The 19,924-nt window shown below is 52.2% G+C and overlaps 2 protein-coding genes and 1 long non-coding RNA gene across 4 annotated transcripts in view; 1 reads left to right on the forward strand and 2 right to left on the reverse strand.

Moving 5' to 3' along the window:
* LOC115535278 (vacuolar protein sorting-associated protein 52 homolog) overlaps positions 1-12,534 on the reverse strand; it is a 17,123-nt gene extending 4,589 nt beyond the window's left edge. For both annotated transcript variants that reach the window (XM_030346340.1, XM_030346339.1), the window contains exons 1-11: positions 12,362-12,534; positions 10,905-11,055; positions 10,721-10,821; positions 10,118-10,250; positions 9,924-9,981; positions 9,437-9,570; positions 6,897-7,052; positions 5,646-5,764; positions 2,251-2,374; positions 489-584; positions 1-33 (exon numbers count right to left, since the gene is read on the reverse strand). The exon at positions 1-33 is cut by the window's left edge and continues 75 nt beyond it. In XM_030346340.1, the coding sequence (XP_030202200.1) occupies positions 1-33; positions 489-584; positions 2,251-2,374; positions 5,646-5,764; positions 6,897-7,052; positions 9,437-9,570; positions 9,924-9,981; positions 10,118-10,250; positions 10,721-10,821; positions 10,905-11,055; positions 12,362-12,534 (1,278 nt within the window). The remainder of the gene's footprint in view (positions 34-488; positions 585-2,250; positions 2,375-5,645; positions 5,765-6,896; positions 7,053-9,436; positions 9,571-9,923; positions 9,982-10,117; positions 10,251-10,720; positions 10,822-10,904; positions 11,056-12,361) is intronic.
* Positions 12,535-15,111: 2,577 nt separating this feature from the next.
* LOC115535315 (uncharacterized) lies at positions 15,112-15,958 on the reverse strand. Its single transcript, XR_003974461.1, has 2 exons — positions 15,789-15,958; positions 15,112-15,386 (listed from the first exon to the last, which is right to left on the reverse strand). It is a non-coding gene; the product is annotated as an uncharacterized LOC115535315 (long non-coding RNA).
* A 55-nt stretch (positions 15,959-16,013) lies between these two features.
* Positions 16,014-18,198, forward strand: LOC115535294 (uncharacterized). The gene is made up of 2 exons (XM_030346364.1): positions 16,014-16,639; positions 17,195-18,198. Exons 1-2 carry the CDS (start codon positions 16,307-16,309, stop codon positions 17,684-17,686), a joined length of 825 nt encoding a protein of 274 aa, XP_030202224.1. The 5' UTR covers positions 16,014-16,306; the 3' UTR covers positions 17,687-18,198.
* Positions 18,199-19,924: the final 1,726 nt, after the last annotated feature.

Below are 19,924 nucleotides of genomic sequence, written 5' to 3' on the forward strand. Positions count from 1 at the left end.
CGCCATCTTCAGCACAAAGTTCTCCACCTCCACCTGACGCAGCACAGACCCTGGTCACATGACCGCCGTGCATCATGGGAAAGGACCACTTCCTGCTCCGGAGAGCAGCTGACCTCCTCTGAGGGAAGCTAGGAGTAACATTCAATATAACGTGATGAACAGGAACCTCCCTCTAGGGGAGGTCAGTCTGAAAACACGGCTGGGGAAATGACACACACCACCACCCCCCCCCCCCCACCCCTGTAGAGCATGTTAGTTCCTAAACTAAAGCAGGGGGCAGCGGCGGCCATGTTTGTAGTTCCTAAACTGCCGCTACCATTATCATTCTAGATATGAAGCCATGAGAAGGCCAACGTAAATGTATGCAGTACGGTGATACAGTGTAAAGGAGCTCTTAGCCTACTTCACTAGATGTGGACCCTGTTGAAGAAACACATCATTGAACACAACCGCGTGCGTGTGTGTGTGTGTGTGTGCGTGCGCTCCACCTGCAGCTGGGCCAGCAGGGTGTGTGTGCGTTCGTTGGGGAAGGTCTGGTTGATGCTGACAATGGCAGAGGAGAACTCTGCATAGCGACGGGTGATCTGGGGAAACACACACATTGTTACACACAGTATCTCACTGGCCCGCCCCCACTGCTGCAGAAACTAAACCAAACTCTCTCTGTCTCTGTGTGTGTGTCTGTGGGTGTGTGTGTATTAGGGATGGGCAAAATGATTCTTTTCCGGGAACTAGTTCTTTCAGTTCAGTTCACTATAACGATTTGTTTTTTTGATTCGTTCGTTTTGATTCGTTCGTTACGTCAGATTACATCTTAAAAAAAATAAAAAATAAAAAAAACTTTTTTTTATAATTTTTTTTTTTTTAATTGGTCATGGGTCCGGATAGGACCGTCAAGACCGCAGTCCGCCGTTTGGAGATGCCTGCTATTTTGTATGGCGAACGTCCCACCAATATTTATACCACTTGCTTACTCTCTATATTTCATTCATGGTTTTACATTTATAATTTTATTTTACTTTACATTTAATTCTTCATTGTTCAGGCATTACAGAACTTGCATGGTCATAAATAAAAAATACGAACTGCAGTTTAATTTCTTTGTTTGTTCTTAAATTGACGTAGAATGGAGCAAAGACTCCTGGGATTGGGAAATGCGTTTATCCAATAAACAGATGGAGGTCAAGTCTATTTTCGAAAAAATGTAGGGGGATATATGAGTCGAATGGTATGACCCAAGATACGTCAGACAGAGAAAGCGCGCATATTCGACGGTACCGCCTTGTCATTGGTTTACCCAGGTGCCATTCCAACACCATTGCTACCTCTCATTGGCTGAATCTTTGAGAAAGTTGTAGACTCAATCAATGGAAGTCGCGGGGAGACGGAGCTCTGTTCGTTTGTATATTTTATTTACGTGACCATATGTTTGGTTTATGTTAAAAAAAAAGAATCAAAGAACCAGTTCTTCTTGTTTTGGGGAACCAGTTCTTGTCGTTCACGTTCGGGATTCGTTCGTTGTAACGAATCAGTCGCGACCGACACATCCCTAGTGTGTATCTGTGTCTGTATGTGTCTGTGGGTGTGTGTGTGTGAATCTGGGTGTGTTTATCTGTGTCTGTGTGTGTGTGTATCTTTGTCTGTCTGTGTGTGTGTGTGTGTGTGTGTGTATCTGTGTGTATCTGTGTCTGCATGTATCTGTGTCTGTGTGTGTGTGTATCTGTGTCTGTGTGTGTGTGCATCTGTGTCTGTGTGTGTGTGTATCTGTGTGTGTGTTTCTGTGTATCTGTATCTGTGTGTGTGTCTGTCTGTCTGTCTGTGTGTGTGTGTATGTGTGTGTGTGTGTGTGTCTGTCTGTCTGTGTGTATCTGTATCTGTGTGTCTGTCTGTCTGTGTGTGTATGTGTGTGTGCATCGGCGTCTGTGCATCTGTCCGTCTATCTGACTGTCTGTGCTCCTACATAGTGAGGTCTGTGTCTGTCTGTCTGTCTGTCTGTCTGTCTGTCTGTCTGTCTGTCTGTCTGTCCCTACGTAGTGGGGTCTGTGTGTGTGTGTGTGTGTGTCTGTGGGTCTGTGTGTGGGTCTGTGTGTGTGTGTGTGTCCCTACGTAGTGGGGTCTGTCTGTCTGTCTGTCTGTCTGTCTGTCTGTCTGTCTGTGCGTGTGCGTGTGTCCCTACGTAGTGGGGTCTGTCTGTCTGTCTGTCTGTCTGTCTGTCTGTCTGTCTGTCTGTGCGTGTGCGTGTGTCCCTACGTAGTGGGGTCTGGTGTCCAGCAGTCCTAGTTTCTGAGGGTCCGTGTTCCTGATGCTGTGGATGTTCATCTCCAGGATCAACTCGAAGCGCGGCCACAGCAGCTCCAGCACCGCCTCCCAGTACCTGGAGACACGCCCCCACCGTTACCAGTACCGCCTCCCAGTACCTGGAGACACGCCCCCACCGTTACCAGTACGAGACACCAGTACCTAGAGACACGCCCCCACCGTTACCAGTACCGCCTCCCAGTACCTGGAGACACGCCCCCACTGTTACCAGTACCGCCTCCCAGTACCTAGAGACACGCCTCCACTGTTACCAGTACCGCCTCCCAGTACCTAGAGACACGCCCCCACTGTTACCAGTACCGCCTCCCAGTACCTAGAGACACGCCCCCACTGTTACCAGCACCGCCTCCCAGTACCTAGAGACCAGCCCCCACTGGGACCAGTACGAGACACCAGTACCTAGAGACACGCCCCCACTGTTGCCAGTACGAGACACCAGTACCTAGAGACACGCCCCCACTGTTACCAGTACCGCCTCCCAGTACCTAGAGACACGCCCCCACTGTTACCAGTACCGCCTCCCAGTACCTAGAGACACGCCCCCACTGTTACCAGTACCGCCTCCCAGTACCTAGAGACACGCCCCCACTGTTACCAGTACCGCCTCCCAGTACCTAGAGACACGCCCCCACTGTTACCAGTACCGCCTCCCAGTACCTAGAGACACGCCCCCACTGTTACCAGTACCGCCTCCCAGTACCTAGAGACACGCCCCCACTGTTACCAGTACCGCCTCCCAGTACCTAGAGACACGCCCCCACTGTTACCAGCACCGCCTCCCAGTACCTAGAGACACGCCCCCACTGTAACCAGTACCGCCTCCCAGTACCTAGAGACACGCCCCCACTGTCACCAGTACCGCCTCCCAGTACCTAGAGACACGCCCCCACTGTTACCAGCACCGCCTCCCAGTACCTAGAGACACGCCCCCACTGTTACCAGTACGAGACACCAGTACCTAGAGACACGCCCCCACCGTTACCAGTACCGCCTCCCAGTACCTGGAGACACGCCCCCACTGTTACCAGTACCGCCTCCCAGTACCTAGAGACACGCCTCCACTGTTACCAGTACCGCCTCCCAGTACCTAGAGACACGCCTCCACTGTTACCAGTACCGCCTCCCAGTACCTAGAGACACGCCTCCACTGGGACCAGTACCGCCTCCCAGTACCTAGAGACACGCCCCCACTGTAACCAGTACCGCCTCCCAGTACCTAGAGACACGCCCCCACTGGGACCAGTACGAGACACCAGTACCTAGAGACACGCCTCCACTGTTACCAGTACGAGACACCAGTACCTAGAGACACGCCTCCACTGTTACCAGTACCGCCTCCCAGTACCTAGAGACACGCCCCCACTGTTACCAGTACCGCCTCCCAGTACCTAGAGACACGCCCCCACTGTTACCAGTACCGCCTCCCAGTACCTAGAGACACGCCCCCACTGTTACCAGTACCGCCTCCCAGTACCTAGAGACACGCCCCCACTGTTACCAGTACCGCCTCCCAGTACCTAGAGACACGCCCCCACTGTTACCAGTACCGCCTCCCAGTACCTAGAGACACGCCCCCACTGTTACCAGTACCGCCTCCCAGTACCTAGAGACACGCCCCCACTGTTACCAGCACCGCCTCCCAGTACCTAGAGACACGCCCCCACTGGGACCAGTACCGCCTCCCAGTACCTAGAGACACGCCCCCACTGTTACCAGCACCGCCTCCCAGTACCTAGAGACACGCCCCCACTGTTACCAGTACCGCCTCCCAGTACCTAGAGACACGCCCCCACTGTTACCAGCACCGCCTCCCAGTACCTAGAGACACATCCCCACTGGGACCAGTACGAGACACCAGTACCTAGAGACACATCCCCACTGGGACCAGTACGAGAAACCAGTACCTAGAGACACATCCCCACTGGGACCAGTACGAGAAACCAGTATCTGGAGACACACTCCCACTGTTACCAGTACGAGACACCAGTACCTAGAGACACAGCACTGGGACCAGTACAGTACACCAGTACCTAGAGGCACATCCCCACTGGGACCAGTACAGTACACCAGTACCTAGAGACACAGCACTGGGACCAGTACAGTACACCAGTACCTAGAGACACAGCACTGGGACCAGTACAGTACACCAGTACCTAGAGACACAGCACTGGGACCAGTACAGTACACCAGTATGTTGTAGGAGACGGCTGATACCAGTACACTAGAAAGAGGTGGTTTGATGACGTCTTAACGGAGAATGGGAGTAATGGGAGTAATGTTATTAGAATGTGTCCGGGTATGAAGGTCAGGGTGTTGTCTGAAGTGTACGACTGAACCAAGCCTTGGACAACAACAACAACAACAACAACGACGACGACGACGAGAAGGCAGCTGATAACAAAGAGATTCTGTATGATAATAGCATCGTGATAATGCCAGGCTGTGATGGGTGGGCCTTGACCTTATGATGACGGGTAAACACCAGCCCTGTCAATCATCCATATGGCCTTTGATCTCGAAACCGGGAGATCCAGATGCCTCTCACAGGCCCCTCCCATAGCAGGTGTACTGGTTATACTGGGACAGGAGGTGTACTGGTTATACTGGGACAGGAGGTGTACTGGTTATACTGGGACAGCAGGTGGAGGGGAGGTGTACTGGTTTACCTGGGACAGGAGGTGGAGGGGAGGTGTACTGGTTATACTGGGACAGGAGGTGGAGGGGAGGTGTACTGGTTATACTGGGACAGGAGGTGTACTGGTTATACTGGGACAGGAGGTGGAGGGGAGGTGTACTGGTTATACTGGGACAGGAGGTGGAGGGGAGGTGTACTGGTTATACTGGGACAGGAGGTGGAGGGGAGGTGTACTGGTTTACCTGGGACAGGAGGTGGAGGGGAGGTGTACTGGTTATACTGGGACAGGAGGTGGAGGGGAGGTGTACTGGTTATACTGGGACAGGAGGTGGAGGGGAGGTGTACTGGTTATACTGGGACAGGAGGTGGAGGGGAGGTGTACTGGTTATACTGGGACAGGAGGTGTACTGGTTATACTGGGACAGGAGGTGTACTGGTTATACTGGGACAGGAGGTGGAGGGGAGGTGTACTGGTTATACTGGGGGTACTGGTCGTACTGGTTGTACTGGGGGTACTGGGGGTACTGGGGGTCCTGGGGGTACTGGTTGTACTGGGTGTACAGGTCGTACTGGGTGTACTGGTTGTACTGGGTGTACTGGGTGTACTGGGGGTACTGGGTGTACTGGGTGTACTGGTCGTACTGGTCGTACTGGTTGTACTGGTCGTACTGGGTGTACTGGGGGTACTGACCTGTCCAGCGCGGGCAGCCCCCTCTTGGTGGTGATGGCTCGGTAGCGGAGGAGGATGTGGATGCAGAGGAACACGGCGATGCTGTCGAAGCAGTCCGCCACGTAGCTGCTCATGCTCTTCTGCAGGAGGAGACAAGGTGAGGAGACAAGGTGAGGAGACAAGCTGAGGAGACAAGGTGAGGAGACAAGGTGAGGAGACAAGCTGAGGTGACAAGGTGAGGAGAAACGGGGAGGAGAAAAGGTGAGGAGACATGGTGAGGAGACAAGGTGAGGAGACAAGGTGAGAAGAAACGGGGAGGAGACAAGGTGAGGAGACAAGGTGAGGAGAAACGGGGAGGAGACAAGGTGAGGAGACAAGGTGAGGAGAAACAGGGAGGAGACAAGGTGAGGAGACAAGGTGAGGAGAAACAGGGAGGAGACAAGGTGAGGAGACAAGGTGAGGAGAAACAGGGAGGAGACAAGGTGAGGAGACAAGGTGAGGAGACAAGGTGAGGAGACAAGGTGAGGAGATACGGGGAGGAGACAAGGTGAGTAGACAAGGGGAGGCCAGGAGAGAGACCAGAGACCAGGACAGAGACCAGGAGAGACCAGGAGAGAGACCAGGAGAGAGACCAGGAGAGAGGAGAAAGGCCAGGAGAGAGGAGAGAGACCAGGAGAGGAGAGAGACCAGGAGAGAGACCAGGAGAGAGGCCAGGAGAGGCCAGGAGAGGCCAGGAGAGAGACCAGGAGAGAGGAGAGAGACAGGAGAGAGGATAGAGACCAGGAGAGAGGAGAGAGACCAGGAGAGACCCGAAGAGAGACCAGGAGAGAGACCAGGAGAGAGGAGAGAGACCAGGAGAGAGGGGAGAGACCAGGAGAGAGGAGAGAGACCAGGAGAGAGACCAGGAGAGGAGAGAGACCAGGAGAGAGACCAGGAGAGGAGAGAGATCAGGAGAGACCAGGAGAGAGACCAGGAGAGAGACCAGGAGAGAGACAAGGAGAGAGGAGAGAGACCAGGAGAGAGACCAGGAGAGAGGCAGGAGAGAGGCAGGAGAGAGACAGGAGAAAGGCCAGGAGAAAGGACAGAGACCAGGAGAGAGGCAGGAGAGAGATAGGAGAGAGACCAGGAGAGAGGAGAGAGACCAGGAGAGAGAGAGAGAGAGACCAGGAGAGAGGAGAGAGACCAGGAGAGAGAGAAAGACACCAGGTGAGAGGAGAGAGACCAGGAGAGACCAGGAGAGAGACCAGGAGAGAGGCAGGTCGTGGGACCCACCAGCAGCATGCTGAGGGTCTTCCCCATGATGCTGTTGAAGAGGTCCAGGCCTGAGTTCCCCGTGACCATGAAGAAGTCTGAGATGAAGAGGAACTCGCGGCAGCCGTTGTCCAGCAGGGCGTAGTGCTGGCTCCGGAACAGGGACTCATAGGGGTACTGGGAACAGAGAGCCATAAGGTACTGGGACCAGTAAGGTACTGGGACCAGTGAGCCATAAGGTACTGGGACCAGTAAGGTACTGGGACCAGTGAGCCATAAGGTACTGGGACCAGTAAGGTACTGGGACCAGAGAGCCATAAGGTACTGGGACCAGTAAGGTACTGGGACCAGGGAGCCATAAGGTACTGGGACCAGAGAGCCATAAGGTACTGGGACCAGACCAGAGAGCCATAAGGTACTGGGACCAGTAAGGTACTGGGAACAGAGAGCCATAAGGTACTGGGACCAGTAAGGTACTGGGACCAGTCAGCCATAAGGTACTGGGACCAGAGCAGAGAGCCATAAGGTACTGGGACCAGTAAGGTACTGGGACCAGAGAGCCATAAGGTACTGGGACCAGACCAGAGAGCCATAAGGTACTGGGACCAGTAAGGTACTGGGACCAGAGAGCCATAAGGTACTGGGACCAGAGCAGAGAGCCATAAGGTACTGGGACCAGTAAGGTACTGGGACCAGTGAGCCATAAGGTACTGGGACCAGTAAGGTACTGGGACCAGAGAGCCATAAGGTACTGGGACCAGTAAGGTACTGGGACCAGAGAGCCATAAGGTACTGGGACCAGAGAGCCATAAGGTACTGGGACCAGACCAGAGAGCCATAAGGTACTGGGACCAGTAAGGTACTGGGAACAGAGAGCCATAAGGTACTGGGACCAGTAAGGTACTGGGACCAGAGAGCCATAAGGTACTGGGACCAGAGCAGAGAGCCATAAGGTACTGGGACCAGTAAGTTACTGGGACCAGAGAGCCATAAGGTACTGGGACCAGAGCAGAGAGCCATAAGGTACTGGGACCAGTAAGGTACTGGGACAAGAGAGCCATAAGGTACTGGGACCAGAGAGCCATAAGGTACTGGGACCAGAGAGCCATAAGGTACTGGGACCAGAGCAGAGAGCCATAAGGTACTGGGACCAGAGAGCCATAAGGTACTGGGACCAGACCAGAGAGCCATAAGGTACTGGGACCAGTAAGGTACTGGGACCAGAGAGCCATAAGGTACTGGGACCAGACCAGAGAGCCATAAGGTACTGGGACCAGTAAGGTACTGGGACCAGGCCAGAGAGCCATAAGGTACTGGGACCAGTAAGGTACTGGGACCAGAGAGCCATAAGGTACTGGGACCAGACCAGAGAGCCATAAGGTACTGGGACCAGTAAGGTACTGGGACCAGAGAGCCATAAGGTACTGGGACCAGACCAGAGAGCCATAAGGTACTGGGACCAGACCAGAGAGCCATAAGGTACTGGGACCAGACCAGAGAGCCATAAGGTACTGGGACCAGTAAGGTACTGGGACCAGAGAGCCATAAGGTACTGGGACCAGTAAGGTACTGGGACCAGAGAGCCATAAGGTACTGGGACCAGAGAGCCATAAGGTACTGGGCGGGGAACAGACCACCTCTACATCCTCTGTGTGTTGCCCTCCTGTGTCGATGTGCGTCCTCTACACTGGTTCTATATTAATATTGTCATTGTTATCTGATCCTGTGTGTGACTGCAATTGACTATGTATGCACTTTTAGTGTGTGTGTGTGTGTGTGTGTGTGTGTGTGTGTGTGTGTGTGTGTGTGTGTGTGTGTGTGTGTGTGTGTGTGTGTGTGTGTGTGTGTGTGTGTGTGTGGTTGTACGGCGTTTGGCCTGCAGGTGGGGCTGGAGAGTCATGTTTGGATCACCCCGGATCAGTCGGACCTGCCGGGGTGTGTGTATCTTTCCGTCTGCTTTGTCTGGCAGTAGGAGGGGGGGCAGCGCGAGCGAGAGCTGAGGCACGCAAGATCGCCAGCAGCAAACTATTTTGATCGCGTTGATTGAGCGTGTGTGTGTCTGTGCGTCAGTGTGTGTTTGTGTGTCTGTGTGTGTGTGTGTGTGAGATTGAGTGTCTATACGTGTGAGTGAGTGAGTGAGTGAGTGAGTGAGTGAGTGAGTGAGTGAGGGGTCGGCTTAGCTCAGGAGGTAGAGCAGCCGTCTTGTAAGCGAAAGGTTGCTAGTTCGATCCCCGGCTCCTCCCAGCTGAGTGTTGATGTGTCCCTGAGCGAGACACTTAACCCTAACTGCTCCAGACACATGCATTCACACGCTAAATCAACGTGATCAAAATAGTTTGCTGCTAGCGATCTTGCCCCAGCTCTCGCTCGCGCTGCCCCGCCTCCTACTGCCAGACGAGCTGTCGCCTTGCATGGTTGACTCTGCCGTCGGTGTGTCAATGTGTGTATTAACTTATGCAAGTCCCTTTGGATAAAAGCGTCTGCTAAATGTAAATGTGAGTGAGCGTGTATGCGTGTGTGTGTCTGTGCGTGTGTGTCTGTGTGAGTGAGTGCGTGCGTACCCGGCTGTCCCCCCTCTGGGCGGTGTGGGGGATGAGGATGGGCCCCTCCAGCTCAGCGGGGCTCAGCAGCGCCCCCCGCTGGCCCAGCGTGAAGATGGTGTTCCTGCTCTTCAGAGACGGCTTGGAGAAGAAACTTAGAGAGGCCGTCAAGGAGACCCACCAGTGTAGCCTTAAACCAGAGTCACACCACAGTGTAGCCTTAAACCAGAGTCACACCACAGTGTAGCCTTAAACCAGAGTCACACTTAGTCACAGTGTAGCCTTAAACCAGAGTCACACCACAGTGTAGCCTTAAACCAGAGTCACACTTAGTCACAGTGTAGCCTTAAACCAGAGTCACACCACAGTGTAGCCTTAAACCAGAGTCACACCACAGTGTAGCCTTAAACCACAGTCACACCAGTGTAGCCTTAAACCACAGTCACACCACAGAATAGCCTTAAGCCAGAGTCACACCATATCACACACAGACACTAATTCAGGATATCTTTCTTTGCGGTGTCCTCCACACCCATCAGGTCGTCTTTGTCTGCTACTTCCTCATACTGTAAGAACACAGACAGACGGACAGGTTCAATGCCAGGTCTAATGCCAGGTCTAATGCCAGGTCTAATGCCAGGTCTAATGCCTCGCTGGAGGGCCCCGTCGGGGGGTGGAGTGACATGAGGGGGGTGCTCTGACCTGCACTTTGAGCAGCCTTCCGCTGTAGGACTTGAAGTAGCTGTAGTAGATCTTGCTCATGGTGTCCACATACTCGTCTCTGATCTCCTTGGCAACCGTCCTCTCATTGGCCAGCAGGAACTGGTAGAAGAATCTGCAGCAGAGGGGGGTGGGGGGGGGGGTTACGGGCGAGGCGGTAATAAGGTAAGAACGCCTTCCATCATGGAGTCAAACGCTAATTACTATAATAACAACGACATGAGGACGACAGCGTGTGCGTCAGCAGGGTGTTTGGGCGCCCGGCCCGGCACCAATTAATGTCATGATTACAGAATGGTTTTAATGATAATGATTAGCAGGAGCTCATCATGAACAGGGTGACCTCGTCTGGAAATGGATCCACTGTGACGCAAGATTCCTGAACAGAGGAAGACAGGCAGCTACCCAAAGAGAGACCTGACGCTAGAGAGACAATCACAGCAGACCTCACAAACTTCTAATGATGTATTATTCACCAGGGGTCCTACCTGTGTTTCAATAGGGGGGGGGGGGGTCCTACCTGTGTCTCAATAGGGGGGGGGGGGGGGGGGTCCTACCTGTGTTTCAGTAGGGGGGGGGTCCTACCTGTACTTGAGCAGGGTGTTCTGGGGGATCTGGTAGTTGGTCATGGGCTTCCTGAAGGAGTAGATCTTCTGGAGGATGAACTCTCGGATCTTAGACACAGCCTGCAGACAACATAACACAATAAATCACAACACAATCAAAAATATGTGTGTGTGTGTGCGCGTGCGTGCGTGCGTGTGTGGACCTTGATCTTCAGCCGGTCCACTATGTCCTGGATGTCGTTGCAGGCCAGCGTCTCTCTGAAGCTCAGCTCCTTGGTGAAGTTGATCTTGTTGTTGAGCTCATGGAGCTGCTCCAGGAACTCCTGGTCTGTGACCGGGCTGTCCAGCACCGTGCTGCGCGCACACACACACACACACACACACACACACACACACACACACACACACACACACACACACACACACACACACACACACACACACACACACACACACACACACACACACACACTGTGAGTGTATCTCAACACACTATAACTTTAGAGCAGTGCAATATATAACCATCACAGTTTTTGTGCACGTATTTGGTTCACCTATATTAATAAAATATGTGCACAACACCCATGCAAATATCTGTGCGCGGCCTCCCCCCAAATACCAACCATTTAGGGGTACTGCTGGGTCTTAACGACCCCCCCAAACAGCAGCCTGGCTGTTGGCAGACCCAGCTCAACCGTAAATAGAGGCCTGATCAACGGGCCTGGTTCAAATGACGCTGTACACAATTAGCTGCTTGCCGTCGCTTCCCTGTCGTCCCTGTGTAAAACGAGCCAATAGCGTGCCGGGGGGGAAGCCAGCTTGGTGATTGGCTCCCGCAAATACGTATCGGAAGCAGAAAGAAATGTATTGCTCTTCTCCCGACCCTTCTGCAGGGCGGACTCAAACCGCCGGCAGAACGGGCGGGGCTACCAGGCTACCAAAACCGCAGACCGCACCCCTCCACCCAGCGCCTCCACCCAGAGGCTCCACCCTCCACCCAGAGGCTCCACCCAGAGGCTCCACCCTCCACCCAGAGGCTCCACCCTCCACCCAGAGGCTCCACCCTCCACCCAGAGGCTCCACCCAGAGCCTCCACCCAGAGGCTCCACCCTCCACCCACAGGCTCCACCCTCCACCCAGCAGCTCAGTCGCACCAAAATTGTACCGCCTACGTAATCCGCGTTCGAAACATAACGTCATCGTTCGACGCGATTGTCCGCTGCCAGGCAGGTTTCAAAAAACATTTGCGCTCATGTTGCCAAAGACAAAATAACACAATACAGATAACACTTGATTTTACATTCTATTTTTATTCTATTGAATTTAGCTAGTAAACCGAGTGTTTAGAGTGTATCATAGCCTAGCTAGCTTGTGTTAATACACTCAGTTTACTAGCTAAATGCGATTAAACAATTAAATACAATACAAATATAAAGTCAGCAACGCTAATAAATGTCATTAGTAAAATAAGTGTTATCTGTTGAATGTTATTTCGTCTTGTGACGCTCAATGACGTTCATGAACCTTCCTGCCTCATCGATCGACGTGATCGTCCGTTGCCAGGCAACGTTCGACGTGGTCGTCTGTTGCCAGGCAGGTTTGGAATTTTCGAACGCAGTGACAGCTCCACCCAGCGGCTCCGCCCAGCGGCTCCACCTACGAGATCATGGCGGCGGGCACCACCAGCTCGTCCACCAGCTGGCTGAGGTGGCTGCGGACCGCCTGCCGGTTCTTCAGACGCACGTTCATGCTGACGGACTGCTGCTGCAGCGTCTGGATCTCACTGCTGATGGACGACAGGTCGCTCTGGAAGCCGCTCAGCATGCCCTCCATCCTCTGGGGGGGGGGGGGGGGGGATAGGGAGGGGGGAGGGAGGGGAACAGGGGAGAGAGGGGGGGGGAAGGAGGGGATACAGAGGGAGGGGGGAGGGGATACAGAGGGAGGGAGGGAGGGAGGGAGGGAGGGGAACAGGGGGGAGAGAGGGGGGGGGGAGGGGAACAGGGGGGAGAGAGGGAGGGGAACAGGGGGGAGAGAGGGGGGAGACAGGGGAAGGGAAGTGGGAGGGCAGTGGAAGAAGGGAGGGGGTAGAGAGAGGAGTGGCAGCCCAGCAGTTAGAGAGCGTACAGAGGACCCAGCAGGGGGCCGAGCCCTCCCACACTGACACCTAGGGTAGTTTGAGGGATTTGGTGGACGTTAAGTAAACACGGGCATGTTGTGACACCTGTCCCTTCATGTGACACCTGTCCCTTCATGTGACACCTGTGGGGTATACCACGAAGCTCGCTGAACATACCCAGGCTTTCTTGGGAAAACCTGGCTCGACAGAGCCGCAACTCGCAAATCAGAGTTAAATGGTACCACGAAGCTCACTTTAGATTCAATTAGTTGAACCAGGTTTTCCGCTTTAGCTTCAGTGCGCGTTCATGTGAAAGGGGCGGTTTTTGCGTCATTTTTCTCACCTTTACGATAGATCAAGCAGTCTATATGCATATAAGTGAAAAGATTCTGCGTATTGTCTGTAAAATAACTATGCCAAATGCAGAATTGTTCGCCATTAATCCAAATAGAATGAATAATTAAAGAATACCACGAAGACAAAGGCCATCCAAGGGTACTTTCAATTTCAAAAGCAACACGGCCGAGTCGGCGTCTGATTTGCAGTCTTCTTTTTCTTTCAGTTCACGCTATTCCTGAAAAGCTTGCCCAACGTTTACTCGTGTCTGGCCTCTCTGCCGGTCAGTCTCCCTTTTCTCTTCTTCTGTTCCTCCGACATTGGGTTTCTCTGTCTCTTTTTAGTCGGCTGATCTATGATGAATATAACAATCCCTTAGTGACTTGTGTTTATATCGAGCCGGTTCCGTGTTTGGGGGTCTGTGCCGTAAAGCAATTCGTTACTTCGCGAGACCCGAGACTCCCGCGAGAGTGGGAGGCGGGTCGCCGGCAGAAACATATTCCTTTTCTCCGCCAAGATGCGCAAGGGTGAGTCGAAACAACGAACAATCGAACAAAAATGTATAATAGAACCATCGCAATGACTCTTAGCCTGTTATATTAAGGTAAATCAAGCCAAAAAAGTTGCATAGTTCCCCTTTCACTCGTGTCTGATCTCTTTTCTGGTCCATTCTTCTTTTGTTCCACCGACGGTCGCCTCTTGGGTCCCTTATCAGTCGATTGATCCATGATGAATGCAACAATTGCCTCGCAACTGGCTGTTTATATCTAGCCGGTGCCATGTTTGGGTGTGTGTCTGTGCCGTAAAGCATTTTCGAAACTACAATCTGACTACATTTTCGAGGATACTTCCGCTGCGTCACATCCGGAATGTCCCGGTCCGAGCAGATCAAGTTGCATATGCGCTTTTTCACTGTAGAGGCGACATGGGAAAATAACACACCCACCAATCGACCCAGAAATGGATGCAAAACCATCAGCATAACTCTCAACCTGCATACTTAATGTAATTTTGGCTAAAAAAGTGGGTCTTTTTGCATAGTGGGCCTTTAAAGGAGACATTTATACCACCAGGTGTGAGTGTGAGTAGCCTTACAAGCCGTTTAAAAAATCAGCCCCATATGACATCACTAGTGGGCGTGTCCACCTAGATCAGTGCAGGATAGATCAGTCTACCAGCCTACCCAGTGGACTGAAGTAAACGTTGCTCATCTATCCAGCACAGATCTAGGTGGACACGCCCACTAGTGATGTCATATGGGGCAGATTTTCGAAAAAGCTTTTAAGGCTAATCACACTCACACCTGGTGGTATATAATGTGTCTCTTTTAACTTACTAAAATGTATCCGTCATGGAACTTGATTCCCTCAAGTTATCCAGTCTTGATGGCTGAAATCCGGTTTGGTCCAGTAGTCAAGCGTCGTTAATGCGCATGCGCAGGTTTGTACGTAACCTTGAAATTGTACATTTGTCCAAACAAATGTTTCTAAATTGAGCTCCTAATCAAATATATTTATTTTTAACAGTATTTTAGAAAGAAAACAAATAATGTTTAGTTGGATTGATTGACTAATTATTAATCAGGTGAATACAGTTTTACATTTGTCAAAATGGATATTTCTTTATTAAGCTCCTAATTAAAAATATCTATATTTAACAGCATTTCGAAATAAAAAAAAAGTTATTTAAAAAATGAATGAAAACCAGAATGAATGATCCTTCAAACAGACAGCGCCCTCAGCGCCTTCCTGCCAACATCGCTCTGCACTGTGAGCAGAAGGAAGGGCATTCAGAACATCTAAAGGAGGAAAGGTAACACTTTGGACGAAGGGAGTTTAGATCTGAAGTGAAACCGGTGAGGGCAGCGCAGTGGCACCCTCTGAGAGGAGGGGCCGGACCAGTACGACCCAGGTCGGACCTACAGACCGCTGATTTATAAATAAGAAGGAAACGGCAGATTACCTCTTTATATGTATTTATTGTAACAGTTGAATTGAAGTTGAAAATCATAAAAAAAAAAAAAAAAAAATACAAATAGAATCTAACGATTTACTGAATCCTTATTCGCCAGTGGATCCGTCCATCACTGCCTCGGGGGCAAGCTCTGTAACCTCACGGCTGCGTATATGATGCCTCGAGGAATGTTTTCTTTGACCAATCCTGGTCCTTGCTGGGCAGAGGGGCGTGGCCTGTGTGCATGTTTTATACTGGCGTAATCAACAAGCCCCGCCTCCTGAGGAAACATTTCAAGACAACTTTTAAAATCAAACAAAAAAGATTATTATAGCCTACTTAAACTAAGAATTTAATTTATGAAACAGATTGAAAGTATTGATGCACTTTCGTTCTGTGGTGTTTGAAGTGCTCGAAACAATAATAAGAATTACATAGGCCTACTGTATTAGTAGAATAGAATATAATTAAATAGAATAGAATAATAAACTCTCTCTCTCTCTCTCTCTCTCTCTCTCTCTCTCTCTCTCTCTCTCTCTCTTTATATATATATATATATATATATATATGTATATATATATATATATATATAACATCTCTCTCTTTATATCTATATCTCTCTATAGCCTATATATAATATAATATGTAGCTTAATATATAATATGCAATACGTCGTGCTTACCGTCTTCCCGCGGCAGCAGCAGCATCGTTTACCTTAAGAATGAGCTCATATTAGGGAAACATTTACCTTTACATTTGTATTTACATTTACAATAGTGTATTTAGCAGACACTTTTATCCAGAGGAACTTAGAACCATTCATACCCACATTCACACACCAACGGCGGACTCCCCCCCCCCCCCCCCCCCCCGGGAAGAACTTCACGTCAAACTTTCATTCACTTCAGACCGAGTGAATGATCGCCTTGAGTTGAGGGCTCTCCAACTCCAGACTCATTAATCCATCTTTCATATCTTAAACCCTGGAGGAGTGATACGGGTAAAGACAGAGTGAGACAGAGTGAGTCACAGCGGGGCGGACCGAGTGAACAGAAACTGAAACTGATTCAGAGATCCAGAGGGTCCTGTCCACCAGACGGTCGCGTCCCAGACCTCATCTCCGACTGAGTTATCTACTGGTGGTCTAAGAGGTCTCTCTGTCTGTCTGTCTGCCTGCCTGTCTATCTGTCTGTCTGTCGGATGGCCGTGCGGATGGACCTGTGTCTGGAGGCGCTGTCCGCGCTGACGGGGTGTCGCGTGGAGGCCTCGGCCGCCGAGTCGCAGCTGATGCCGCAGGACGTGGTGAACATCGCGGCCCTGAAGCAGTTCTACCGCCGCGAGGGCCTGCAGGAGCTCGAGTACCCCAGCCTTGGCTCCCTGTCGCTAGGCGGCCCCGACGACGAGGACATGTACAGCGCGCCCCTGGCCGTGGAGGGCCCCCCCCCGCCGGAGCCCCTCGAAGGACCCCCCATTAAGATCAACCCCGCCACCTTCTTCGATCCCCGGTTCGACTACGACTTCACCAACGTCAAGGTGCTGACGCGCGAGCCGTTTACGTCAGGCGTGTTTGTGTGTGCGTGTGTGTGTGTTTGTGTACGTTTGGATTTAGTCTACTCTACGGGGTTTCGACGGGGCGTCAGTGGGTGTGGGGGACCCCTGAACCGCAGGACCCCCAATCCGCCGAGGCCGAACGACGCGGAAGTGTAGCACCTGACATGGCGTCATAATACTGCAGATTATTGTTTCAGTTTCTTAATAACTCCAGGAGACGTGTTCCTACTCAGACCAGCAGGGGGCGCCAGAGTGCCCCCCCAACACCGATTACTGCGTCTGTAGCCAATTAGCTTCAGCCAATCACATCATACCTGTGTCTGTAACCAATTAGAGTGAGGCCAATCACATCATACATGTGTCTGTAGCCAATTAGAGTGAGGCCAATCACATCATACCTGTGTCTGTAACCAATTAGAGTGAGGCCAATCACATCATACCTGTGTCTGTAGCCAATGAGTGTCTGTAGCTAATTAGCGTTCAGCCAATCACATCGTACCTGTCACGTCCCCCCCCCCCCCCCCCCCCCCCCCCCAGGATGGCGAGCAGAGCTTCTCGCGCGGCGAGGAGCGGTACGTGCGTCCTTGCGGCTGGCGGCGGGTGGCCCTGCGGGTGCTGGGGTACGACGGGGGCGACGCCTGGCTGGGCACCGGCCCCGACGCCTGGCCCGTCAGTTACCACGGCAACCGCATGGACGGGGCCCTGGGCGTCACGGCGACACGCCGCGGCCCGGCCCCCGAGGGGGCGGAGCCCGGGGCCCTGGAGGAGATCGAGCCCGGCCCGGTCGCCGGGGCGACCTACCTGAGGGGCGTGTACTCCTCCACCCTGGTGGGCGTGGCCGAGGGCTACTGCAAGAGGTTCCGTTCCTGCGGCGACGGGAAGACCTACAAGGTGGTGCTGCAGAACCGGATCAACCCGGAGCAGCGGAGGCAGTGCCAGAGGGAGGGGCTCTGGGTGGTCACCGCCCAGACCAGGGCCTCCATCCAGCTCGCCCTACGGCCCTACGGCCTGCTGCTCAAGGAGGACTGAGGCTCGCTCTCTCTCTCTCTCTCTCTCTCTGTCTCCCTCTCTCTCTCTCTGTCTCTCTCTCTCTCTCTCTCTCTCTCTCTCTCTCTCTCTCTCTCTCTCTCTCTCTCTCTCTCTCTCTCTCTCTCTCTCTCTCTCTCTCTCTCTCTCTCTCTAAATTATATCACACATCATATCCCACATCCCAGAGAGATGTTGATTGTTTTGATTTCATTTGAAACATTGTCCGCACACACACACACACACACACACACACAGACACACACAAAGACCTCCTTCTCCCTGGACACACACACCTGTCCAGATGCAGCATCCAATGAGAACCAGGAAGTTGAGGAGGGTGGAGGCAGGAAGTAGAACTGCCCACAGGATCCAACATGGCGGCCACTCAGGCTCTGAAAGAAGACATGAGGGTTCATGAACTCTGGCCCCTTGACCCCTTTGACCCCCCCCGTCCCCTCTGAACTGTGACTGTGTGCTGCTGTCTTTAAATAAAACATCAGTGACCAAACAAACGACATGATCTTCCTTTGGTCAGGAAACAGAAAGGGGAGGGGCCTGGGGACCCAGGGGCCGAGGGGGGCGGGGCCTGGGGACCCAGGGGCCGAGGGGGGAGGGGCCTGAGGACACAGGGGCAGAGGGGCCTGAGGACCCAGGGGCCGAGGGGGGAGGGGCCTGGAGACCCAGGGGCCGAGGGGGGAGGGGCCTGAGGACCCAGGGGCAGAGGGGGGAGGGGCCTGAGGACCCAGATGCAGAGGGGGGAGGGGCCTGGGGACCCAGGGGGAGAGGGGGAGGGGCCTGGGGGCTGAGGGGGGAGGGGCCGAGGGGCCCCATGTCTTGTTGGGTTGCTTTTTTATCACGCAGTGTACCGCATGAGGGTTAAGTGTCTTATAACGAGCGTGCGTTATGGACGGTTCATTAGTGCCCCCCCTAATCACCACAACAGTTCCATGTTTGTCCGCCCACATGTTATTAAAAACAGAACGAATGCGTGAGAACCAAGAGGTGGAATGGTCCCATCAGTGGTGGGCTTCTCTGCGGGCCCAAACACTATCAGAATCACTGACTTATGTTTTATATATTTATTTCCATGAATATGTATTAAATTATTTCCAATAGTCTATTCTCTTCATTTCATAGCTTTTCTCTTGGTTGCGCTGCTTCCACGGTATGTTTAAGTTAGAGCTTTTATCCAATCATATTTCTGCCATGATGTGTTGCCAGGGTCAAAGAAATCTGCCTTGACCGCTTCAGAATCGATAGTGCTGGCGTCTGTAACTTAAAGTAATTGGTAATGACTCTGTTGCTTTAACCAATCAGATTTCGAGTTGGCAACGCCGAGGCCATCTAGCAGGCGTCCAGTAACGTCGGCATTTGAACATCCTTTGATTGGATGGTCAGAGAGGTACTAGTCAGAGCCAGCAAAGCATCGATAGCTAGATAGCTAGCACAAACTAAAATAAAGCGAACAATAATTAAATAAATAACGCGATTCCCTGTAGCGAATTAAAACTTAATCCAGAAGCACGACTGGACAGACTCGACTTTCAGCATTAGCCTCCATGGCGATAGAAAGGGACGGATTGTTGGAACTGAAGCGCACAGATAAACTGTAGGCTACAGCAGTGTAATCGAACTCTTCTTGAGGGAAGAAAGGAGGATGGACTTTGCGTACAAAAATCAGTAGTTTTGCTGAGAAATTCATTTTATTTAAACGTTTTAGTATTTAATTAGGTTCATATTGACGTTTCTGTTGGAGATGATGTATGTAGGCCTACGGCTACAGTGAAAATAGACGACAATAGACTTATTGCTACGTGAGATACCTATCTGTTATGCAACGCCCTGTTATATACTGCATTTCTGTGTAATATTGATGGTTTCTATAGCCGTGAAGTCATAATGATGAAGAGGTGGATTAGTTCATGTAGGACATCAGTGAAGGCCATAGGTGTGAAATGCACGGCCCGCCACTGGGTCCCATACAGCTGCGCGCCGCGCCCCGGGGTTTGACAGTCGCTCGCCCCGGGGTCAGACAGAGTCTTACCTTCGACGCTCAGACGCAGAACGCGGCTGGTGACGGATAGTTGCTGTTTGCGTCCAACGCAAAAATACAGACCGGCGTCCGACCGGCTAACCTCGATCAGGTTCAGACTCGGCGGCTGGTCCCGAAGGTCTCCGGCAGAGACTGCCCTCGGGTTGTACGTCTCGATGGAGGTCCGGTTCATCTTGGAGAGTGAC

Source organism: Gadus morhua, chromosome 22 (assembly GCF_902167405.1).
Source record: "Gadus morhua chromosome 22, gadMor3.0, whole genome shotgun sequence".
In the NCBI taxonomy this organism is placed as follows: Eukaryota; Metazoa; Chordata; class Actinopteri; order Gadiformes; family Gadidae; genus Gadus; species Gadus morhua.